Source organism: Psittacula echo, assembly GCF_963264785.1.
Source record: "Psittacula echo genome assembly, chromosome: 2".
Taxonomy (NCBI): domain Eukaryota; kingdom Metazoa; phylum Chordata; class Aves; order Psittaciformes; family Psittacidae; genus Psittacula; species Psittacula echo.
Window position 1 is genome coordinate 106,915,742 of NC_137737.1, and position 26,831 is coordinate 106,942,572.

The following is a 26,831-nucleotide window of genomic DNA, read 5'->3' on the forward strand; positions in this document are numbered from 1 at the left end:
GACAAAGCTACAGATTTAAAAAAATACTGAAGCAAAGTCCAGCTAGAAAGATGGCAGAGCAACTGTAAGCCAAAATTCAGGGCTTATAGGGGTTTTTTTTCACCCTGTTATTACAAAGAAAACTCTAAAAACATGCTAAGTCCACTCTGCAGTGTAAGAAGATAAGTTTTTGCAGCAAATCTAAATTTTAGATATAAAAGGATCTTTTTATTTAAAAAAAAAAAGTCACTGGTTTAAACAGAGAATTGGAGTACTTTGACACTGTAATTTTGACAGGCTATTAGAGCGGATTTTCCAACTAGGTTTTGCAAAATCCCTTTTGAAGTAAAGCTTGCTGCTTCTGGTCCTTGCATTACTGCTCATGGGAAGTATTGAAATTACTGCTTTCAAGATAAGGAGCCACGTCACTGAGATCACAAAGTCCCTTCTCAGTGAGAAAAGCAAATGGTGTTGTTTTTCAAGTAAATCTAAAGAGATCAAGTTGGGTCAGCAGCACCGCCTACCCGTCTGTGAAGTCTGCTTTCCAAGTTTGATGGCTCCATTGTTACCATTTTCATGAGGATCTAAGGGTGGAATCTGCCGACCTGAAACACAAGAGGAGACAATTAATTCAATTTTCCTCATGTAGTAAACAACACATGCAGGTAGCAGAATGATTTAGTTTGCATAAGAATCCCATCTGTCAGACTTCACCAGAAGACAACTGTCTCCTGTGTACCTTGAATATTTTCCCTTGCACCCTGCTTATGAAAAGATTTTACATTTAAAAACATGTATGAAATATGGCTATTGAGAATGCATGAAACACACTGAAATTACATTATCTGTGTATTTAAAAGTAGTTATCTTACAACTAAAAAAAATTCTCGGCTTTCTCCTCTAATTGCACTTAAATGTGAATGGTGCTAGTTTAACAAGATCTTGCCTGCCCTAAACCCACCTGGCATTTAGTCCTTGTACACAAGTTTTACAAAGCACAGCAACCAAACATGCCGCCTATATTTGAAAAATGAATCTGTTCTCCTGACTGAATCCCTCCCTCCTTTGAGCGGTACCCATGTCTTTCCAGTTGACAGCTTTGATTACTTACCAACCCCTGCTTCCCCACAAACTCTCCTGACTTTTTAATCATCTTATGGGGTGACTATTTTAAGTGTTTTAAAGAATTTCAGCCATCGCAGCAGAGCTAGAGATCTCTCCAGGGGCAGAAGGCACTGCCCCAACTCTCTCCTCTGTGTGCCCTTCTAGAACTGCTGCATCTTTGTCTAACTGGCTTCCTACTCATAAACGACATACAATGTGTTTAATAATTAGAATCATCAATGGGAAAGAAGATCCTCCCAGGTCCAATCTATCTTCTGTCTCTGGTGTGGGCCTGGCTTTTCCATTACACCCATTGTGTGATGTCTCCATCAGTATCTTGGAGTCATGGTAACACACTTACTCATTACCTTGTAGATTTCCTGATGGTTTTTTTCTGAAGTTTAATCTACTTTCTATTAATTGCTCCTGGTTTTACTGTTACCCATGTTAAATAACAAGAATTGAAATATTTAACATTTGCTTGTTATATGCCACTTTCAGAGAGCATAAAGATCCTGTAAACAGCTCATCATAATCCAGGTCGATTTTACAGTTTAGGTTTCCGCATCCTTTGCTGCTTTTATTCACAGCTCTCTTTTGGCAAATGTTCTATGAAGTACATATCTATGTTGAAGCCTGAGTCCTATAAATTACTTGGGGGAGCAGTTGTGGGAGGGTGAGTTTAAAGTATTCAGGTAAAATCCAAACCCAGTGAAATCAAACTGCAAAATTTCATCTGTAAAACTTGTCCCTGAATTACCTTTGGTCAAGCCCATCAAAATTTCACCTCTCTCAGTCAGTCTGAACAGGTATGTTATACAACAAACCAAAGTGTGCCTTCTGAAGCAGATAATGTTGGCTGTTTGTACAAACTGAATGAGAGGGGGAAAATTCCTCACATTACTAAGCTAAAGATAGTGTATTTGGTCCAACAAAGTGAGAAATGGGTATCTTGAGGGCTGAAGCATGCATAAGCATGCATAAGCACTGCCACTGCAATGCTGCACCTTATTCAGGTCACTAAAATATCAACTTCACACCTGGCTTACATTCTGTTTGGACTTCACCAACTTACTTTTGTTTGTAAGTGCCCTTCAAAATACAATTTAAAGCAGAATGAGTGGTTATAGACACAGCTGTCACATGCATTAGTTCTGCTGGCTTTCTTTGGAGACTATAGAGAATCCACTAATTCTTAAAACTGCAGAGAATTAAGAAGAATGTTCCAAGAAGGTAACACTGTTGTTGTAGAGAGCTGCAGAGAACTTCTGCATCAGGTGCCTACTAATTCCAAAATGCTTTCAACTCAGTCCCAACTACAATAAAACCCTATCATCGGACCCAGAGCACAGTGTAACCAAGAAAAATGGAATCTACAGGCACAGTTTCCATAACATACCATTAAGCAAATGCTCTCTAAACATTTGGTTCTTCTAACAGCAAGTTTAGAAGAGGAGAGCTTTAACATGCTAACTAGCTTAACTTTCATTTTTGAAGTCTGCATTAAACAACTATGTTGCCTCTATTTGTTTTTCATTCACTGTTTCATATTTCTTACGAGTTTCAGCTCTTTCCTACAGTACTCTTGATGTGTATGCAAAGAAACATGCTAACTTATCTTTGGAACAAAAACATTCCAGGCTTCAAGGTCAACGAGTACTTTGTCCAGTTCAGACCAGGACACAATATATACCAGTAAGAATCACCTTGATGTATTTCATTTCTCAAAACAATAAAACCACAGAGATAACAACTACAAATAATAAACAGAAAAATAAATCTCTAGACATAACATTTGCTGATTAGTTATTCTGGCCTTTGAACTTCAGTACTATTTGTCATTAACTAGCCCTGTTTCTGCTGTTTGGACACCCCTTGAATTCAATACAAGGAAATAAACATTTAAACAGTCAAAACTTGTTTTCACATTTAAGACTATCTTTTTTAGTAGCTAAGTTTTTTCTCATTTATGATTTATTTTATTACCAGATTTATTAAACCCTTAAATCATTTTAGTTTTAGCAACAAGACTTATCCCTGCCCGAGCAGCTTTTACCACCTGATGTGCAGTTGACAGGAGTAACTCTCTTGGAGTGTAAATTCAGTCTAACACCTGAGAACCAGCTCCATAGCAAATGATACAGTGATTTTCACCAAGGGTCAGGGGAAGCGAATAACAGTAATCAGTCAGAAACCTGTCTGACTGATTGTGTCTCCCTGAGCCTCCTTGACAGCAAGACACTGTAACACAGGAAGCTTTAAGCAGCAGAACACTGAAGGTGAGCAGTGAAATGCTGAGCCGGCATCTACACTTTTTGCTTCTAAACCAGCTCAATCAGTATTGCTACCTAAAAGTGCCGTGATCATCTGATCTTGTCATTCAGGTCTTGATAAATATAGCATCAATATTGCTGACACCAACTCAAATACAGCTGGCACAGAGTCAGGATCAACAGAGATGATAAACTGAATTAATTTTAGAAGGTATATAAACATTTAAAGTGTATATCTCACTGGTGTACATGGTTCCAGAACAATAAAAAAATGCCCCTGTATTAGATAACCTACAGCATGGTTGTTATTAATAATTAATCAGTATTATTAAATAATATTAAATATTAATACTGTTAATAATCAGCATGTTATTTCTTTCATGCAGTTGATGTCAGAAAGGAGCAGTAGTGCTCTGACATCCAGCCCTGCAATTCTCCTGCTGCAGGAATAAAAAGATTAAGGCAATTATTCAAACTGAAAACTGCTCTGTTAAGATAGAGTCAGCTCAAAAGCTGTATGGGAGATTGAACTCATCTGTTGCTTAACTTGAATATGACAAACTAGACCACAAATAGAGTCTTTTCTCCATTTAGCAGAGCAGGACAGAACAGAACTAGCCAGCTTCTCAAAGGCCACCAACAGCACGTCTTAAGATTCCAGATTAAACAGCCAATCACACAGAGAAAATCAGATCTGCATACATTTACCTAAGAACTCTGCAGGTGAACTGGTTAAATAAGAAACTTAAGGATATACTATTACTGAGACAGCATAAAAGTCCCATATGGTTCCCAATTCTAGTATTTCTATGGAGGAAGACTAGCTGACTGCAATTTAAAGATTAGATTTTGCCCTTGTATTTACATCTGATCATACATTTGGGTTTCATTTTGCTAATGTTTGGACCATGCTTCACAGATTTCGTGCAACAAAACTGTTTGTAACCATGCACCTCTACGCACTTGTGCAGAGGTGCTGGTATCCTCCATGATCTCACTGTAGTAAACACACGATGGTGTGTAAAACAAGGGTCACAAGAGACTGCCCAAATATAGAGTTACAGAAACTGTCTTTGGTCTGAAGTGAACCGTCCAGGTTAACAAGTGGGAAGCACTAAATTGATCACATCTCCTCCTTTCTGGCCTGTCTGAATTTGGCTGAGGCAGTCCAGCATGAAGGCCAGGGTCTTCTCCAATGCCTGGTAGAATTCCAACTCCTACTGAATGTGAGATTTGCTGATGTAAAGAGATTAATCAGCACTCCGGGAGTTGCGGTTCTGAGGGTGCCAAAGGCAAAGAGAGGAGGGAGGGTGGGACAAGAGATAAACAAAATGGGAAGGAATTGAAATGAAAACTGGAGCAGGGAAGCCAGAGAGGTGCAAGGACTGGGTGACAGCTCTGCGAGCAGAGTTGAAGAAAGGCAGATGGGGATTGCTTTGCTGCAGCTGGAAGCAGGATGCATCATTATAGTAACAAAATCTGCTCTTTGTTCCTTTATGGATGTGATGCTCCAGTTACAAGCTGTGGCATCCATTAGCTCAGAAAAATTAGGCTTGGAGTTGAGCTTTTTGCTTTAGGTTTGGGGTTTGTGTGTGTGTGCATGTTGGGTTTTTGTTTGTTTGCTTGTTTGTGGTTTGGGGGGGGGGGGGGTTTTAACATGAAACTAGTTTCATCATTGACCTGTACAAGACTGAATGAAAGGCTGGGAACAGTCTGAAAGCTGAGCATAAGGGACAAAACTCACCACTGGTTACCATGTTGACAAAGGGACAGACACAGCAGTGCATTGAACAGATACTCATTTAGGGTGAAAGCAGACGTGATGTGACGTGACCAACCCAAGCTGGCACATCCGGATAATGAAATTCAAGCCCAAAAGAAGCAGTGTCTTACTATCTAACACAGCTACAACAATTCTGCTAAGGGTCACAGGCAAGACATCACAGTGCTGCATGGTGGCCTTCTGCCCATTTCCCCCATCTATTCTCTTCCTGAAAATCACATACAAATTCACTTTTCAGGGGACTGAATGAAGAGGAGATATTTATCAGTTCAGGATGTGCAATCCATTTCACTCTGCCCTGGAGCAGCAGCCTGGCAGCTCCTACAGCTTAGGTGAGCTTTTCTCATGGCTCACCTCAGGAAAGGCAGACTTCTTCAAGTAGTTGTACAACAGCTATACAATGGCAGAACCTCCTCCTACAATTGCTAGCTGTATCACAGCAAGGTGAGCCCCTGCGAAGCATCGCTCTCCATAAACCTCATTAATAAAGCACAGCCATCTGTGAAGGCATGGCAGAATGAAGCAGGTACATCTTATCCAACAGTTTTGGCATCTGCATACAAGACTTTCTGCACCTGTAGGATTTAGGACAGACACGTCTTATCTCCCCAAACACTTTTATCCTTTGAAACCAGTCTCACCAGTATTTCAGAAGTTCCCCATGACTCTCATATGGGTTATAAAGCTTGGCCCACTTATCAGTCTCTACTTTCTTTTTCTCCCCATACTTGTAGTGAAGCAGGATTTCCCCAAATTACAGTGATGACAGCAGTTTACTTCATGTTGTAAGCTTTCATGCAAGGTAACACATCTTTACAATACAGGATATTGCATAACTAAACATAGTTAAGTTGCAATTATTTTCATACTCCTAATAGCATATCTAACAGCATCTCCAAACAAGAAAATAAAGCAAAAGTGTAGATTGCTGACACTGAAATTCTTGCTAGGGGAAGCAGCAATACAACTAAATTTTGCTCGTTTAATTAAAATCTGCTGCAAAAAGAAAGAGAGAACTTTGAAATCTCACATGCATCAAAGTAAGCAACAGAATTCTTAACTACTTTAATTACTAAAGAGATGCAACCTTGATTTGATGTCCTGCCTGTAATTAACTTGAGGCTGTTTTGGTTTATTCACTAATTTATGTTAGAGAGCTCTCCTACGGTTGGAAAGAAACCCAGGACCTCACACATTTAACTTCAGAAGTAGTCCAAAGGCCAGCAAGTTTTGCTTCATTCGTTAAAATTTGAAAGCAACAGGACAGCTAACCCTAGAACAGGGAGCATAAACTGTAAAAAATATAATCTCAAACATAAATTAGGGCAACGTTTTTCCATCCTTTCACAGGGTGTTCACAGGTGAACACCCCCTACAGAAATTCAGTTATGACCTTGGGCTGCCTGAAAAATGGTATGAATTTCTTTGTAACATAAATGTACATTCTTTTCTTCTTAGACCTCTCCAAAGTAGTTCACAGATAGCAAATCACAGGATGAAAACTACCGTACTCATCACTCACAAAGCTTGAAAATTGTCCCCCTGCAATTGCACCCATCCAAGTCCATCTAAATCAGCGCAAACAAAAATGTCCACTGGAAAGGATCCCTCCCCATTCCACAGATGGACATTCCACAAATTCCATTCTGGTTTGTCCAGAATACAACTGGTTAAACTGTGAACTCTACAGATTGGGTTTGGTTTGAGGTTTGGGTTTTTTTCCCAATCTCCTGGTATTTCTAGGAAACAAGTATTTGGGTTACATTAAATATTCAATATATGAGCTGCTGGCAAAGCATCAGAAAATCAATAGCTTCATACATTTATTAACTGAGCATTTACCACATGGAAGGGTATATCCCGAGACAGAAACTCTCTGCTCTAATTAGGAAGCCTCATCCAGGAAGAGCATCCTTATCTGGATTTTGAATCCTGCCTCTCCTTCTCATAGTACTAGCATCAGTAAGACTGAGCATGCTAACAACTCTTTACACACTTTCCATAGAGTGATTCTGACAGTTTCTCTCCTCACTTCCCTCTCACTCTTGACAGAAGATGCTGAAATGCTTCAATTGTGCCCCTTTTGGTAGAACGACAATCCTCAACATATTCCAGACTTCAAAAATATAATGCATGCCCATCATCTACTTCTTTTTGCTTAAGCACAAGCATATCTCACATTTCACTCGGCTAGGTGTTCTTCAGCAGTCCACTCATCCCACTGCCTATTTACCTTTGGACCTACTGACGTGGACTGGTATTAACCTGGGAGGTACAGCCCCAGCTCTACCATTTATAGAGGATGGCTTTTATGTGATCTTCTCTTTCGTATCTGGGGCATCTTTATGTTAAGGTAACAGGCAACAAACACAGGGTGAAGAGAAGCAGCTGGTTGTGTACTACATTCTAATAAGGTAACTAAGGCTTATTTGAGTTCTTAAATGAATGGGCGTCTGAAAATTGCAAGGGTGTGATTGCTACTAAACGACAGTATGCTTGGGACAGCTTGTTTAGTCATGGAAAACCAGCCAGTTTTAATGGGTAAGCTGCCTTCCCAAACACAAGCAATGGTCAGCAGACTAAAGCCCCACAACCAAGAAGGGGCAACACAGAAATGGTATGATCACCTGCACAGGCACAGCTTTATACTGTATTATACTGCTATTGGGTAAATACATTCCAGTCATTTTTGCTGCTGCTGAAGTATAAACCAGCGACAAGGAACTGCTGTGCGTATGATTCGTCTAAAGCTGGGAATAAAAAATTAATAACATTTGATCCTATAGACAAGCAGCTATTAAAAAAGAATTACTGGAACACATGAAAAAACACTACAGTAAAGCCCTTTTTATGTCAAAAACCTTTCCAGAAAGACACTGGATAAAATTTAGAGCAAGTGGGGAATATACAAGTGTACTAAAAGTATTCTTTTCTTGTTTACAGGGAAATCAAACCAGCCATGTAATGTTTCACAAACACTGTGAGCCTTCAGTCAGGCACTGCTAAATGTAACCAGAGTAAGTGCAGCGGCTTGCTATCTGAAATCACAGGGGTACAACAGACAGCCAGGAGCTGCATCCTTTTATGCAGCTCAGAGAAAATTCTCCAGCATGGAGAACACCACTTGCTGACTCTTGTGCTTAGTCTGCTTCTTCAGCCCTATTCACCTGAGCGCATGGACGGCAGAGTCCCTCTCCTGCCAGATTGGCCTCATCTTGAACCAGAAACTTCTACTCTCACATCCTGTATTTTCTTGAGAAGAGTTAAGGACAATGGATTTGTGCTGAGACTGTGATTTAGATATCCCTCAGAGCAGCCAAATCCTCAAATCCTGAGAGAAACTTATCATAAAAATCTTTCAAAAATAGTGTACTATAATAACCTCAGAAACTAAGTGATGTCTCTCTATATATAATCTCTATAATTTATCCAAGATTTATCTGATTGTCAGCAAAACATCCCAGTTCCCCTTTTATTTTCCACCTTCTTTATATCATTATGTTGAGTAAGTTTTTCCCATTATACTATGTCACTCTGTTCACAACATTTTCCCTGAAAAAAAGACAGTTGGTAGATACTTTAGGAAGGAAAAATGATTACGTTCAAATGCCCCTGGGAAATGAAAAGCATAAGCAAGCAGGAGGTAAATTTTCTAGCTAAATTAAAATGTAGTCTTATCCTTTCTGTTTGGGGCATCAATTTCTAGAAGGTTTTTAATTGAGAAATTCTCCACACGTGTTGGAATATCCTTCCGAATCCAGGCTGTAACACAGACATGTACAGCCTACCTACAATATCCAAGGTAAACAGAAGTTGCTGACTCTGTTCAGAGACTGGGGATCTGGAGCCCTTGAAGATGAAGCTGACTGGGACACACCATGCCCTTCTACAGCAGCACAAAGAGAAGGGCACACACTCTTGAGCAGCGTAAAAGCAAAAATAAAGCTGCAGCATGACTTCTAGGGCCCCACACGAACAAAATTATTCAACAGTGTAGGAGACATGGCCACAGAGGGACTTCATAGACTTGTGAAGGTAGAAATACTGCCATCAACTTGGGCTGGACAGGACCTCTCTGTAATTGCACTGAAGTGGTGTGAAACATCAGAAAGTTACCCATATCCTCTGCCCAGTCACAACCATACTGATCAATTCTATTGCTAGTTAAGCAGGTTTCCACTATATTTCTATAAACATACACTACCAATTCTCTCCTTTCTCTCCACTGAGTACTTGATAAGGTCATGAGTACATCCACTGAGACCAAATACTTCTATATATAGAAAAAATTGCCTGTGGAATTAAGTGCACTTGCCTGGGTATCTAGTTCATACTAAACTTAATTTAGCTGATTCTCCTCATCTGTTATATCCATTATTAGGGACAGCGTATGCTGCCAGCTGCAGCACTGCCTATCAAAGGCAAAAACTAATTAACTAATTGTGTGGCAAGGATGAGTTCCTCTGTGGGAACATTCACAACCATCAGGTGCAGACAAACTATTACAAGGAAGAACTAGTTCCTCCAGACAGCCATGTTACCCACTCCTTTGTAAAGGACGCAAAAGGAAGGTAGAGTACTCCAGGAACATCAGTTCTCATTAACTGCTTCAAATACATCCCACACAAACAAAGCAAACATTTGAACAGACCCCATCTCAGGCAAACTGTAGTAGATAATGTGAGCTGACTGTGAATATGGAAAATGAAATACAACTTTAAAAGAGGCTTTAGGGAAACAACGTTGAGTTTCTGGACATGCTGCGCCCCAAAGCAGGATTCATGGAGAGGAGGAACCATCAGTAGCGGAAGATGATCAAGTCATGAAGCTCTGAAGAAATCTCAATCCTTACAAGCCTGAGGATCCAGAGAGAGCAAACCAATGTCACTGCAACGTCTTTATCATTCCTGTGATTTTTGAAAGGTTGTGGAGAATGAAGGAGGTTCCCTACAACTGAAGAAAGGTGAATGTTGTACATGTCTTCAAAAAGGGCAGTAATAAGCCATCGATCTACAGGCTGGCTAGCCTCACTCGGCTTCCTGGGAAAACCATGGAGCGAATCCTCTCAGCAACTGCTTCTGAGTACATGAAGGTGAAGAAGTGACTGGAACCAGTCAGCATGGACTTACCAAAGGTAAACCATGTCCAACAAAACTGGTTGCCCTAAATAATAGTACGACTGAATCTGTGATTGAGGGAGAGCACTGGATGTTTTCCACTTTGACTTCATCAAGGTTTTCCATACTTCCTCCTTACAGCATGCTGGTATATCCAAGTTGTATAGTCTAGATAGGCAGACTGTTAGCTGTGTGAACAACCGGCTGAATCATCAGACTTAAAGGCCATTGGTTAACACTATATATCTACCTGTAGGCCAGTTATAAGTGAAATCCATGCTTAATACCTTTCACCAGTGGCCTGAAGAAGGAAAAATATGCACCCACCTCAACCCTCAGATGATACACAATTCACTGGCACGTTCAATACCCTTGAGGGCAGGGCTGCTCTTCAGAGGGCCTTAGGCTGGAGAAAGGAATAGGCCAACAGGAGCCTTATGTGGTTCAGAAAGGACAAATGACAAGCCCTGCTTGTGGGAAGGAAGAGCCCTTGCCTATGAGACAGGCTGGTGACTGGCTGCCCAGGAAGTGACTCTGCTGAAAAAGACACGAGGGCAACAAGCTGAGCATGAACCAGCAGTGCCCTGGCAGCAAAGATGACCAACAGCATCCTAAGTTATACCAACAAGAGCAAAGCCAGCAACCAGATGAAGTGGTTATCCCCTTCCAGATACGGTCCAACACAAGCTGGGTAATACATCCAGGTTGGGCCCCCCCGATACAAGAAGAATGCTGACAAACTGGCACAACTTCAGAGGAGGTCCACCAAGATAGTCAGGGGGCTGGAGCACTTGCCCTGCATGGAAAGGCTGAGGAAACAGGGTCTGGCTGCAGTTCAGGACGGAGACAAGATGGCCATGGGAGACTGCAAAGCTGCCTGTCAGTACCTATGGGGAGGGCTGCTAAGAAGACAGATCCTGGACTTGTGCAAAGCGTTCGACACTGTCCCACACGACATCCTTGTCTCTAAATTGGAGAGACATCAATTTGATGGGTGGACCACTCGGTGGATAAAGAACTGGCTCGATGGCCTCACACAGAGTTCTGGTCAATGGCTCCATGTCCGGCTGGAGATCGGTAACAAGTGGTGTCCCTCAGGGATCGGTGTTGGGACCGGTCTTGTTCAACATCTTTGTCGGTGACATGGACAGTGGGATTGAGTGCGCCCTCAGCAAGTTTGCCGATGACACCAAGCTGTGTGGTTCGGTTGATACGCTGGAGGGAAGGGATGCCATCCAGAGGGACCTTGACACGCTTGTGAGGTGGGCTGATGCCAACCTCATGAAGTTTAACCATGCCAAGTGCAAGGTCCTACACCTGGGTCGGAGCAATCCCAGGCACAGCTACAGGTTGGGCAGAGAAGAGATTCAGAGCAGCCCTGCAGAGAAGGACTTGGGGGTGTTGGTCGATGAAAAAATGAACATGAGCCGGCTTCAGTGTGCGCTCGCAGCCCAGAAAGCCAACTGTATCCTGGGCTGCATCAAAGGGAGCGTGACCAGCAGGTCCAAGGAGGTGATCCTGCCCCTCTACTCTGCTCTCGTGAGACCTCACTTGCAGTATTGTGTGCAGTTCTGGTGTCCTCAACATAAAAAGGACATGGAACTGTTGGAACAAGTCCAGAGGAGGGCCACGAGGATGATCAGGGGACTGGAGCACCTCCCGTATGAAGACAGGCTGAGAAAGTTGGGGCTGTTGAGCCTGGAGAAGAGAAGGCTGCGTGGAGACCTCATAGCAGCCTTCCAGTATCTGAAGGGGGCCTACAAGGATGCTGGGGAGGGACTCTTCATCAGGGACTGTAGTGACAGGACAAGGGGTAACAGGTTCAAACTTAAACAGGGAAAGTTTAGATTGGATATAAGGAAGAAATTCTTTACTGTGAGGGCGGTGAGGCACTGGAATGGGTTGCCCAGGGAGGTTGTGAATGCTCCATCCTTGGCGGTGTTCAAGGCCAGGCTGGATGAGGCCTTGGGTGACATGGTTTAGTGTGAGGTGTCCCTGCCCATGCAGGGGGGTTGGAACTAGATGATCTTAAGGTCCTTCCCAACCCTAACTATTCTATGATTCTATCCAGGCTCTTTACTGAAGTGCATCCAGGACAATGAGCGATGGTGGCCATGAATTGAATCAGTAGAGGTTTGGACTTCATACACTGGTGGGATGCCACTGTGAGGACTATTTAAACACCAGATTCAACTGCCCAGAGAGCTTGTGGAATCTGTGCTCTCAGGCCCAGACAGACAATGGCCTGAACAACCTGGTCTGAATTCACTATCAAGTCTGCTTTGAGTGGGAGGTTGCACTGAAGGTCTCCTAAGGTCCTTTCCAGCCTGCAAGGTCCTTTCCAGCCTGCAAGGTCCTTCCCACTTGCAGGCAGAGACCAAAACTGGAACCCCTAGAAGTCAAACTGAACAAGATGTCTTTTCTTGTCCTCATGAGGAATGTCAGTCTCAGCTTGTCTGAAAGACCTGGAGAGAAAACATTCTTCTTAAACAGATTCCACTGCAATGACTGTTCTCTACTTATCACAGTCCTCCAGGTGCATTTCTCAACATTTAAGTTTTTATCAACACGATGATAAGATCAACAGTACCAGCCCTATACCAGGCTTGGTCTGAAAGAGAAGATGTGACCCAGGTCAGGATTTATATACAGATTTAGAAGGAATAGGCTTAACCCATATCTACTATCTACTAAGCTTTGCTCTGGTGTATTCAAAGTCATTCTTAGTTTATATCAGCATAAAATGCAGCCATGCTACTTGCCCAGTGGATTTCTTGATGTCCTTGGGAAAGAAGCTTTTAGATTCGAAACAGACAGCTATTTTTCAGAAGGCCTCCAAGCAATCACAAATAAATAAATAAATGGAGCATTTACTTACTTATTCCTTGAAAAAGTTCCTCAATGTTAACAGCATTCTTTGCACTGGTTTCAACAACGATTGCACCTATAGATTCTGCGTATTCTTTGGCATCCTTCATAGGAACCTCCCTACCAAAAAAATCAAACAAGAACATAACGGATTTTCAATAAATAATACACAGTGTAATCAGAAAAGCATTAGTATGCTCTTCTCTGCAAAAGCAGTACTATCTTTCTTCTTGTTACGGCACCACTGTATCCTAATACCAAATTTCAGCAATGACTGAGCTACAGTTTTCTTGGGCTTGCTGTTGAATCCATGCCTTGAAAAAACGAAGATAATTTAAATGATGACCCCATTTGTTTGTTTTGGGTTTCTTTTAATCAAATTTGACCGTGATAAAAAAAGCATTAAAACACAAGAGAAAAGACACAAAACTCTGCTGATCCAGGCAGCAACCGGCACTATCCACACCACGTGTTTAAACAAGATAGGGTATGACCATTGTGGAAGAACTTGTGTCTAAGTGTTTGCAAGCAGCGAGAAAACAAGAGGGATTCTGAAAGAAATATGGAAGCCACTGACTGAGCACACAGGCAAAACCAATCTGCGACTGCCAGATTCACTGGGGAGTGACCACCATTCTGTGCCATGTCACCGCAATGACACCATCTTAAAATCACTGGAAAACATCCTCACTTTGTAGCCATCACTTCATGATGTCAAACACTGGTAAATGCAGTTTACAACCCGCAAGAGACCTCCGCTTCAGACACAAAGCCAAGCCCCCTGCTGACCCTGGATTTGCCTGAACCAGGTGGCAAAGCTGAATCTGCCCATGTTCGCTGCTGTCCAAAACCACCACTATTCCTGAGACTGAACAGGCTAACAGGCACCCAAGGTGTATACGATCAGGGGAGACACGCTGAAACACCAGGCTGCCAGCCTTATTTTTCTTCCAGTTGTTCTATACACCAACTGCTGTGATTTGTGTGGCTTTACAGCTCTGTTGCACCAATCCAGAGACTGTCAGTACAACTTCCTCCTAGTATGACTGCCTTGGGCTTTGACAGAAGGTATCTAGGTGGGAGCACAGCAATGCAATTTCACAATTAGTTTCTGAAGGTATGTATTTTAAATTAATCAGAGCTACTGCTCATGGGAAATGTGCAGAGAGGCAGAATAATTGCCTGGTTTATTACAAATGGTTTTCAAAAAATTAGCCTGCAATTCCAGCATCTGGATTCAGAGCTTGTTTCCATGACTTGCTTCTTTGTATTATACATCTTCTTACTGCAAAGACACAGGGAAAAGCAGCATTCCCCTTACTATCTCTGTAATGGCACCTTGGCCTTGTTTGTGAAAGGTAACACCATCTGCAGATGGCCCTGGAGATGAGAAAAAAAGAATGTAACTTTGTCAGATAATATTCAAACAACAGTAAAGGAAGAGATGTGAGAGCATAAGGTTATGTAATGAAGACTGTCAACTTGCTGTAATTTAGATGAGGAAGCAAACTTCAGGAATTGAGGAAATGGTTCAACAGCAGCAAGTGACCATATCCCAAGGAAGTATTAAAAAAATTCTTAGCCTTATCTGATGACATTTCTAAAGGAGGCCTATAAGAGTCCACAGCACGTGGGCAACAAGCATCATGCTTATAATCAGCATGAAGAAGGCTGCATACATCAAGTAGAGTTAACATAATCTGGATGTCAACATTGCTAAGATGCTACCTTATCAAAAGGAGAAGCATTAATGCTTGAACTCTAAGCCTAGAGATGAACACATGCAAGACAGGGTGAAGAGAGAAGAAAGCAAGTGCAAAGAAAGTGTTATTCCACAGCTACTGGGAAAGTTAGAGGAATATCTATTCTGAAAGATGCAAATTATTTCATAGAATCATAGAACGGTTTGGGTTGGAAAGGACCTTAAGATCATCCAGTTCCAACCCCTGCCATGGGCAAGGAGACCTCACACTAGACCATGTCACTCAAGGCCTTGTCCACCCTGGCCTTGAACACAGCCAGGGATGGGGCACCCACAGCTTCTATGGTCAACCTGTCCCAGTGTCTCACCACTGTCATAGTAAAGAACTTCTTCCTTGTATCTCATCTAAATCTCCCCTGTGTAAGTTTGAACCCATTATCCATTCCAACCATTGTACTGATTCAATCTCCCTTGAGATTTTCTGAATAATTACTTGAATAAAGACATATTCTGGATGCAGAGAGGGAAGATCTGAGCATGAAATTCTGCTGAATTCTCTTAACCAAGGATCTGACAATTTCCAGTGAACACTATTTAAGAATGCGTGCCACATTTTTAGGGAAGTAAAATACTTGTAGCTGCTGTTCTGACTACTGACTTTTGTAACGCTCAAAAAGTATTTTGGACACTTAAAACAATGTAACACTGAAATCTCAGCTCCTGTCTTTGAAACTACTTTTTAATAACCTGTCAGAGGACAGGACACATATCAGAAAGAAAAGTGTATTACTATCACTTACAGAATGCCAAACACTCAACAGTACTAAAGTTGACAGCACTATAGCAAAGATGAGGTTTTTTACTAAACAAAAGTGCCTGTCCCTCTGTAGAAATTCCTTCAATATGGAGGAAAAATTGACTTCAACAGAGTGCCAAGATCTGCTGATAGCCTAATTAACAACACTGAGAAAAGCAGCATGACCCCTAAGTGTCCCAAATCCATCCTGGCAGCTCAAAACCAAATTTTAGATGTTAAATGAGCAGGGTAACATCGTGAATGATTATGAGAAATAGTGTCAGTCTTTTCCCAAAGGAGGATAATCAGTTCTTATTGCTTCCATTCATTCCTCCTTACATTATATCTTCTACAGTCACAGAGAAGGCACAATCAAATCAATTTGAACCAGGTCAGCCTGTCCTGTTTTGCACCTATTCACACTGATCTTAAAAGCAGCTGTCTCTCTGATATCCACCAAAACATCTCCTAAAAGTTCTACAAAACCAAAGCGAGATGCCAAAAATGCATACAAACAGCAGCTTGCTCCTGTGTGCTCACGTCATCTTATTTTTAATTTCTCTGTGCCCAAAGGCATATGTATTTTCTACTCATTGGAAACAATCTGATAAATTGGTGACACATTTCACCCGAAATCATTTTTCCTGAAGTAAATTTGAAGATATAAAGCAGTCAGAGAATGCGTACAGCTACACGTACTGCATAAACAATCAGATTTCTGGGAGGACTGTGAAAACATATCACGTACAAGACAGTCTGCTCTCTATTTTCCCACCAAAATCTCTTTAGCTGGACATCACTGGATGACTTCAGAAAGAAAAATGGCTGGGGGATGCAGAAAGAATAGCTGCATGAAAAAGCATTCTCAAAACTATTCATAATTATGGGGAGAAAAAAAGCCCCCTCCCTATAAATAAAATAAAATTAAAAAAAGGAATAAGAGACATTAGTTCCCAGAGTACCACGAGGACCATGCAAACACCAGAACATTTTGTGCATGGAAAAGCTGTACTGGCTGAACAGGAGCAAGAAACAGGTGATCAGCAATCAGTAAACAAGTAATGTTTGAGAATAACATGGTGGGAACATCACAGTCACTCTGTAAGGAACCCCACTATCCCCACAGCTTTTCTGGGGTGCAGGGTTTCCTTCATGTCCTCAGGTTAACCTCGCCTTGTGAAACAGCATTTAAAAGCTTGCTGCCATGGCAAATGCTACCAAAAGCAGGGTGAGGGCTGGTTACGGATTCACTTGCAATTGCTGCCATTTGTCACAATCTCCAAACTTATTGCCCTTGATTTAATCAGGCAATTGTATTCTGGGAACACTATGCAATAAATTTAAAGTGACTCTCAGGGCAACTGAAAACTCGTATTTGTACTAACTGGTTTTTGGGTTTATTTTATTAATCATACTTTTTTCCTGCTTCATATTTGGAAACTTATGTTTTGTCTTACAGCACTCAGTTTCACCATGTTGACAAGCATCATGCCAATACACTGTCTCCCTGGTTCTTAGCCCAGCAGAAACCAGGAGTCTTCTAGAATCACAGCTTGTTCTGGTCTTATAGGAATCAATGACTCACAGTTTGTGTTGGTTCATGGCTGATGGGGGTGGGGTGAACAAAGAAAACAACCCCCCAAAAAAACCCAAAACACATATGCCTTGATTGCGTACACCTTGATTAAATAAAGCACTGCATCACTTGAAATTACACACATGCTTCAGGGCTCTGGTGAACCCAGACCAACGTAACAATTATAAAATAACAGGGGGATGTATCTGAACAACCATAGGAGCCTATGAGATCCTGAAAGGAAAACATCACATATGAATGTTAAGTCTGTATTCATAGTTGAAGCAAGGAATTAGAGAGTCGTGGGCTGACACAAAGGATCATTCCTGTACAGCAGAATGTGCTTCCATTTCCAGAAAGGATAAATGCAAATCCAAAATAGAGCTAACAAGCAGAAGAGTGACTGGCTTCACTCTTATGCCAAACAGCACTATGGCAGCTCTTCTTCAGGAGTGCAGATACAACCATCCCCTTTCACCCTGGAGGTTCTTTGCTTCATGCTGGTGACACAAGTTTTGCTTGAAGTTATGCTCCTAAGAAACAAAAACGCACTTTCTACACTCAGTATTATGGGACAGTTTCAGTTGTGGCAAAGCACAAGTTCTCAGAGCTTCTCTGTGAATAACATTATTCTACCTCAGGCCCATCCTTCTAGCTCTACACCGCTGGTTTTGCTCATCGCTTCATACATTCTGTACCTTTTCATATGAATGGAACATAATTAAAAGAATACTTTTCCATTACAAAGGGTTCAGCAGCCAAAGGGTGTAGATTGCACAAATACACAGGAAGGGCAGTAAAAGAGGGATAAAAATAAGTATGTACTTCAAATTGTGCTGCTGCTGGCAAGTTTGTTAGGAAAGGCCCAATAGAGCTGACCAAAATTACATACTGTTGTAACAATGGTACAAATTGGTTACCTGAAGGAAGAAAACAATATAGTTACTGCAATCAAAGCAACAACAAAAATAACATATTACCTGATATCAGAAAGATCACATTTGTTTCCAGCAATGGCCATTACAATGTTTTCAGGACCATGTTCTTTTAGTTCTTTCACCCATTTCTTCAAAGTATGAAATGAATCCTAAGTCAGAGAAATAACAAATAAGCTAAAAGCCAAGGTTCCATTGCTTATTTTGTGAAGTTAGAAGAACACAGCTTTGACAGTATTAATGCAATAATAAGTTTGTAGATCACAAGACCAGAAGATCACTGTATCTATAATCTGCATTTTAAACTTTAGGTTATAAGGCTTCCTCAAATTAATCTTGAACTTGGACACTTGCCCCTTTGCCCACCTCCCCTTCCCCTCTCCCCCAAAGCACTGAAAGTTTTTCTTAAACTTTCTTTTTTGGCTAGTAGCCATTTCCTTCACTTTTAACGTGAGCTTCATTTATCTCAGTTCTGCCCGGTGAATTAACATCCCAACCACTGTCATATTTTCAGTAACATCCAGGAAAGCTTTCACAGTGACACTCCTCTCCCCTCTTTTCTGAATCTGTGACCTGGTAACCCTCAATTTACTCATTATGAAACCAAAGGGACAGGTGAATATTCACTTGGCTTCTTCCCTCCAAGTACAAAATCCAAACACTTTTTGATGTTACCTTTTAATAGTAAATTTTCTATTTCCCTACACTGATGAACTAATAGCATTAAAATCACTGTTGCTCCTAAAATTATTATTGAAACTCAAAGTGAGTTCCCAGATACATAATAAACCATTTTTCCCTTTCAGAAATGCACCTAAGAGTTATGTCTAAATCAGCAACAGCTATATCAGTATCATTGAAGAGAGAACACTATCAGTCATTTGGAGAAAAATCCATTGTTTTAATGATCAACACTGAATATTAAGCATCAGAAAGTGAAAAACACATTGACCTTCCTCTCCTGTTTTCCCCTCTTGAGCTGTTCCACATAAGCTTGGAGAAAGGCTGGCAAAACAAAACTCTATTCTTACAACGCATTACAAGATCAACTGTGAGATACATGAATTAAGAATAAGCATCAGTCCAGCATGATTCACTCTTCCTTGTCTTTTCTTGGGAAATTAGAAAAGGAGAACAGTACTGCTGAGCAACAGTGGACACCATCATCAGCCACAGATCATTACACTAATGCACTGGAGAACCAACCCAGCCCTCTCAGCCTAGTAGTAAATAATTCAATTGGCAGGGAAGGAGTAAAATGCTACTGAAGTGTCATGACCATCCACCCATTAACACCATCTCTAATTCAGCTTTATCAGCAGGGGTTTCTTTTAAAAGCAGTGGAAGAAGCATTCAGCTAGAACCTCCTTGCCTACTGTGCCTGAAAACTGAGCCAGAGCCTTTTAGGGCTGGAAAATCTAGTTTTCATTCCAAATTAATAATGTTGAAACAAAGGCCAGAGACTTTATATTTCATTACGGGCTTCAAAGTTAAGATATGAGTCCCACAGTGCAAAAAGGAGATGATATACTTAGTTAAAAATAATTAGTTTTAAAATCAGTAATATGCAAGCAACTGAACTTGTGTTCCATTGATAAAGCAACCAGCTGCTTTTTGTAGTAAAAATTCAGTTCCATACAGAGAACAGAGGTGGTGGTGGTGGGAAGGGGTATTGCAGGTTATTATCCTGTCTACTCAGCCAGAGGAAATCCAAAGGAACTGACAAAATGCAGTCATAGAATCATAGAATAGTTGGGGTTGGAAAGGACCTTAAGATCATCTAGTTCCAACCCCCCTGCCATGGGCAGGGACACCTCACACTAAACCATGCCACCCAAGGCCTCATCCAACCTGGCCTTGAACACTGCCAAGGATGGAGCATTCACAACCTCTCTGGGCAACCCATTCCAGTGCCTCACCACCCTCACAGTAAAGAATTTCTTCCTTCTCTGACCTTTTGTCTAGACGAAGTTTAAACAACACAGAAGCAGAACTTTATCTTCAATTTTTTAAGGCAGTTGGACACCTCCATCCAAGTCTACACAAACTACCAAAGCCCCACAACAGGGATTAACTTATAAATGCTTCTGCAGTTGTGGGTTTTAATGCCAATGCTGGTCCAAGCAGAGGAGTAGACACAAGCAAAAAGCGTACGGGTGGTCTTACCTGTTTGGTGATATCATAAACTATCACGGCTGCTGCTGAACCTCGGTAGTACATTGGAGCCAAGGAATGAAACTGTTAAAACACAATACCCCCCAAAAAAACCATCATTAATAAATCACAATGATCACACTCTCTGTCAGGTCACAAAGACCTGCCATGGGGGACCACTGACTTTCTTTCATCCCATAGAGAACAGACCTTTTGAGTGGTTGCCCATCTCTAATTTTTCTCAAATGTCAAAGAAGCAGAGATCCCTTATCTCCTGCTGTTCTTCATCCTGATGGATTTATGTAATCAGCACTTAGTGGTTCAATGCATCTTTTCCACTAAAGGGCATAGACTCTGAGGACAAATTCTGACACACAGATCACCTACACCAGGAGGGCCAACTTGACAAAATTTAGACCCCTTCACCTGACAAACCACAACATTTTGCTTTGTAGTTGGTAACAGACTGGATTCAGCTTGGGCTCAAGTTTTATAAAACACTGCGAATGACTTGGATAAAATTAACTTGTCAAAAACCTCTGACCACCTGTCATGTTTACTTATCTATGACAGTTTGAAAAACATGGGTTCCTGCAGCTCAGTTACTCTTCAGCTTTTTGTTTCAAGGGAAACATCCCTTAAGAAAAAAACCACAAGCAATAAATACGTTTATTATAACAACAGCTTGCCAATGACAGCATAATTTTCGTAATTTACCATGACTAAGCAGCTGATTTAGAATTTCAGCTTATAATTACACAGAGAAAGGAAGTCAAAAAGGCTTTCTGCTGATTCAACTGAACTTTGCCTTAAGCAAACCAAAAATAATCTTTCTTGGAAAATACATTTACTCTCAACTGTACTCTCGCAGCCATTTCACAAATCTTTATTTGCAAAGTGATCTGCAAAAGCTTCATATAAAGCTGCAGCTAACAGCAGAGGTCAGCTCCTACATCAAATGCATTACTAGGGCAGGGCCTGAATCTCACTGCCCACTGAACATACGCAGATCCACGTGTTATGTTGCAAACCTCTGCAGATTTACTGGACACATCCTTTACTCAGAACTGCGATTACAGACTGAGCATTCAGACCTCGCAGCCTGCATGTTTCTTGTTTTTTCATGTGCAACGTATAAAGTGAGTCAATTGTAGTATAGGTACATTTGCCAGTGTGTAAGCTGTTTATCACAGATCACACACTCAGTTCAAGGTTGACACTTTCTCTCATAACAGCAAGGATGCACAACAGCAGTGACAGATGGTCAAGTGCTGAAGTGTTTTGGGGAGCAAGGCAGGTGGGAGAGCTCGCTAATAGAAGAAAACAGCAGGAAGGAGGATGAGAAAAGAGAGAGGAATCGGTCAAGAAGTGTGGTCTTAAGAAAAGGGATCAGCCAAGATCCTGGGGGAGCTGGTCAGACACATGTCCTCCAGGCTTTCAGTGTGTGGCTTGTATTACTTGCGTGTTTAACGCAACAAATGCTTTCCAGATTTTTTTGGCTTCTAGATCATGACATTCATTTTCAGTGTGTTAGAATAGCATAGGCTATTTCAGTTGGAAGGGACCTACAGTGATTGTCTAGTCCAAATGTCTGAACAAATCAGAGCTGACCAAAAGTTAAAGCATGTTACCAAGGGCATTGTCCACATTCCTCTTAAACACTGACAGCTTGGAGCATCGACCAACTCTCCAGGAAGCCTGTTCCACTGTTTGAGCACCATCCCGGTAAAGAAATGCTTCCTAATGTACAGTCTGAACTTTCTCTGATGGACGCAGCTTTGAACCATTCCCAAGTGTCCTGTCACTGGATCTGAGGCAGAACAGATCAGCATCTCCCTCTCCACTTCTTGGGAAGCTGTAGAGAGCAATTAGGTAGCCTTTCAGCCTCCTTTTCTTCAGACTAGACAAGCCCAAAGTCCTCAGCTCCTCAAAGGACATTCCAGCTCTTTCACAAGCCTTGTTGCCCTCCTCTGGACATAGTCAAAGACCTTCACGTCCTCCTTAAATTGTGGGGCCCAGCACTGTACACAGCACTCGGAGTGAGGCCACACCAATGCTGAGTACACTGGGACAGTCATTCCTTTTGACCAGCTGGTTCTGCTGTGTTTGATGCACCCTAGGATGCCATTTGCCCTCTTGGCTGCCAAGGCACACTGCTGACTCCTACTGAGTCTACTGTTGACCAGAACCCCCAGATTCCTTTCTGCAGGGCTGCTCCCTAGTCACTCCCAACTTATATTAGTGCCTGGCATTACTCCATCCTAGGTGCAGAGTTCAGCATTTCGACTCACCAAATTTCATCCCATTAACCATTGCCCAATTCTCCAGCGTAGCTAGATCCCTCTGCCAGGCATCTTGTCTCCCAAGAGAGTCAATAGCACCTCCCAGTTTGGTATTGTCAACAAACTCACTAATGGTGCGTTCAACTCCTCCATCCAGACCATTGATAAACATCTTGAACACGACTGGCCCTACAACTGAACCCTGAGGAACACCGCTGGTGACTAGTCACCACCCAGATGTAGCCCCATTCACTATAAACCTTTGAACTCTGCCTCACCCAGTGTTCCATAAACCCACTCATCTTACAGTTGGACAACTTAATGATGTGAGGGGCAGTATCAAAAGCCTTACTAAAATACAGAAAATCTACAGATTTCTTTCTAAATTACAGAAATTCATCACCTTTCATTCATCCATTTAGCCAGGTGACCTTATCACAGAAGGGTATCAAACTAGTTAAACAAAACTGCCCCTTTGTGAGCCCTCCTCCCTCATGCCCTTTTTGTAGATTGGAATAACACTGGCTAGCTTCTAGTCAACAGGACCCTCCCCAGACTCCCAGGTCCTCTGGTAGATGATGGAAGAGGGGTCCTGCTGTAACATCCGCTAGCTCCTTCAGAACTCTGGGATGAATCCCATCAGGCACCATTGACTTGTGAACATTCAGCTGATACACCTGACTCCTAACAATTCCAATGTCTACAAATGAAAAGTCACAGTTCCTGCATTAGTAGTCCTTCAACACAGGAGACTGGACAGCCTAACATCTATCAGTGCTATTCAAGGCTGAGGCAAAAACCACAATGAACACCTTTGCTTTTTCTTCATCCCTGTTGACCATGTTCATCCCAGATGATCATGTTCAACAAGAATATTTTCTTCAGACCTCCTCTTGCTATTAATATACTTTTAAAAGCCCTTCTTGTTATCTGAAACAACACTGTCTCATTTCAACTCTCATTGAGCTTTGGTCTTTCGTGTCTTCTCCCTGCATATACAAACTACAGCTCTGGACTCCTCTTGAGAAGCCTGACGTTGCTTCTAGAGATCATACAGTTCCTTTTACTTTGTGAGCTCCATGAGGAGTTCCCTGTCCATCCAAGCTGGTCTTCTGTCCTGCTTACTTGACTTGCAACACAGTGGAATTGCGGGCTCCTGTGCTTCTAAAAGGTGGTTCTTAAAGACCGACCAGCCCTCATGGACTCCTAAGCTCTCAAAAGCAGTTTCCACATGTACTCTGTTAGACAGCTCCCTGAGTAGCTTAACATTTGCTCTCCTGAAGTCCAACGTGGCAACTCTGCTGTACTTTTTTCTCATTATACTCAACCATTTAATGATCACCGTGGCCAGGGCAGACACCTACCATCACATCCCACACAAGTCCTTCTCTATTCACAAAAAGTAACACTAGGAGGGCATCTCTCCTAGTGAGTACCTGTGACAAGAAGTTATCTCCTACAGACTTCAGGAATTTCCAAGACCTGCTCATCAACACATGTTGCATTAAAAGTAGCCTGAAAATTAGGGACCTTAATTGTGGAGGGTAGGTCTAACCTTTCATGGTGTATGCACATTCCTCCCAGTCTGTAAACTCTTGGGATAAAACCAACATAGTCTACACACATGGAGATTTGGTTTTAATCTAGATTACACAGTATTCATAAATTTACAAAGAGCTCTAAGATAACAGTAATCGCACTTCCCAGGAGCCATGCAGTTAAAACTCACATACTTCAAATTCCTTCAATAATGGCCCAGAAAGCACACTGAGAACCTGTACAACATCTTGGGAATTTCACTCCCTTTTCTTTTGACCAGGTGACAAGAACACTTTCCATAATAGCTGTTTCATTGAAGATTATTGCCAGTGTTAGGGCCAGAAAGTAGTAGTAGTAATAACAACAACAAAACAACACAAAAGCAGACCTCTTTCACTGGGTCATGGATAAGTAGAATTGAACGCAAACAACCATTTTTTGGGTAGGATTAATTTTTAGCTCAATTCCCAAACCAGCTGGTTGTTCATCAGATAAGCCCCAGGCTCAACCAAAAGGAAAGGGTGGGAAAGCATGGCTGAGAAAAAGAAGGGAGGACAGGACTACTAGAAAGCAGATTCATAAAGTTTAGACCACACTCAAATAGCTCTGCACTTGCAGAACTTCTTTGTGCACATCTCTGCTGGTACAGTCTACTGCCACTGGCAATTTTACTCTGTTTTTCCCATAATGAAAGCAATGATAATTTAAAATCAGTGCAGATAATATGCAGAAACAAAGAAAACTTCTTTGGAAACATTTCTGGATATTAATTAGGGTTAATGGCAACAGTGTGTTGCACTTCAATAACAGAAACTCAAACTGTGTCAAACTATGTTTGACCTGCTGCTTTTTTTAAGAAACAGAAAAAGCATCTACCAGAGGCGCAGCATGCAGGAGGAATGCATTTAAGACAAAATAATCTACTTAAATATTCTGATTCCTCATAAGCTTGGAAAGAGGGAGGGCAAGACCACAGCAAGCTAGGCTTAGAAAGGCAACTGCCTCTGAAAGGCACTCAGGCTCAGTAGTTGTTGCTAACGTAAGTATGACCTCCCTAATCTACTCTACTGAAAATCTATCTACTTGCTCAGCTGACAGGACAGTTATTTCCTCTTTCATGATTCTTGAGTAATACTTTAGCTATGAGGCCTTTAAAGAGGACAAACATTTTGCCCACATTTGGGCATGTAGCTTCACGATCTAGGTGTTTTTTTTTAATATCAAGGGATAGATTTCATCTGGCATGTAAATTCATATTCCCGTTTGGATAAACCTGACACTCAAGATTTCATATCTTACTTTGGTCAAAGTGCCCAAAATGGGATTACAATGCATCTTATTGCAATTTCCTATAGTCTGAGAAGTACTTTCAAATTGTTTAGTAACAACTGAAAGTACACCAGTAACAACTATTATCGGTTATAAAAGTACAGAATATCAAATACAACCAAAATGAAATTCCCTTTGTCATTCTTTTGTACAGTCTAATAAACAAACACGATGATACACTATGTACCAGTCATAAGAAATCACTGTTGTCCACAAGAAAACAGGAAGAGACTCTTTGCAACACAGAATGAATCAAGAGGGGTTGAAAAACTGTAACTCTGAGCAAGACTCATGATAAATAGTGGACTCTTAATACATGTGGTCTATAGGCACTGATTTTCAAATATCACAAATATGAAAATCTTATGATTTTTTTTTTCTTCTAAATCAGTGCCCAAAAGCAAAGTCCTCTTGAACGTTTTTCTGGCCTAATTACCTGGAAAAACAGAGTCACACAAAATTAATTAAAGGGATACAAAATACTAATGTGCACATTTTTTACCTGCCAAGGACCAAATGTAGGACAGATGTCCAAAACAAGTGACTCTCAAAAAAATCAGCTCACAAAATTAAATCTCATGAGACTACCTCTGTATAAATTACAATGTCTATAACCTTGATATTATAGCTTAGTATTTCTGTATCCAGTAATTCCCAAGAAAATTAGGAGAAACAGGAGCAGTTTGAGATTTACCATGAGAACAGCTCTGCTTCTCAAGAAGGGCCACCTAAAACGCTTGGGCAGCCACCTCTGGCTCTGCCACATGGACTCACATGTCACAACCCCAACTTGCTGGGGAGTCAGCCCCTCCACAACCCACACCCAAGAGCAGTGCTCCGGCAGTTGTCACCCCTACCTGCAGCCAGCAGCAGCTCACACCACCTTGGACTAACAGAGCAACACAGACCCAAAACAGCCATGTCTCAGCTCCCACCATCACAAATAACCACACTCCTAATACATTTCAGAAGCTAACCAAGATCCGGACTAAAATAATTAGGGTTTTTTTCCCCCCCGATACTCCGACAGGGATCTTATTACTTTGATGATTAATAAAATCCTGAATTCCTAATTACTAAGTTTCTTATAATTTACTTGCACTTTGACTTACTAAAATTCAAACATCAATGCTTGCCTTTAGCTGAAATATGAATATCGAGCAGTTTTGCAGTATTAACTTTGCCATTCTGATAAACCAGGCTCTTCCAGTCTGAAGATAAGGCAATGCAGAAGAGTCTAATCACATTTCTCTGCACCTGATTCAGCTTCCTTTCTGAGTGCTGGTGACCACATTTGTCTGCAGCACTCCAAACATAAAGCTGCCTTAACTGCACTTCCCCTTACATGTAATACACTTTCTCGTGGCTGCATCATAAACACATGATCATCCTTT

At 41.5% G+C, this 26,831-nt stretch overlaps 1 protein-coding gene across 1 annotated transcript in view; it reads right to left on the reverse strand.

The window, feature by feature from the left end:
- Nucleotides 1-473: 473 nt before the first annotated feature.
- RAB31 (RAB31, member RAS oncogene family) overlaps nt 474-26,831 on the reverse strand; it is a 63,229-nt gene continuing 36,871 nt past the window's right edge. Inside the window, exons 4-7 of the mRNA XM_080610774.1 lie at nt 20,300-20,371; nt 18,179-18,285; nt 13,135-13,244; nt 474-584 (exon numbers count right to left, since the gene is read on the reverse strand). Of these exons, the coding sequence (XP_080466900.1) occupies nt 487-584; nt 13,135-13,244; nt 18,179-18,285; nt 20,300-20,371 (387 nt within the window). The 3' untranslated portion in view covers nt 474-486. The remainder of the gene's footprint in view (nt 585-13,134; nt 13,245-18,178; nt 18,286-20,299; nt 20,372-26,831) is intronic.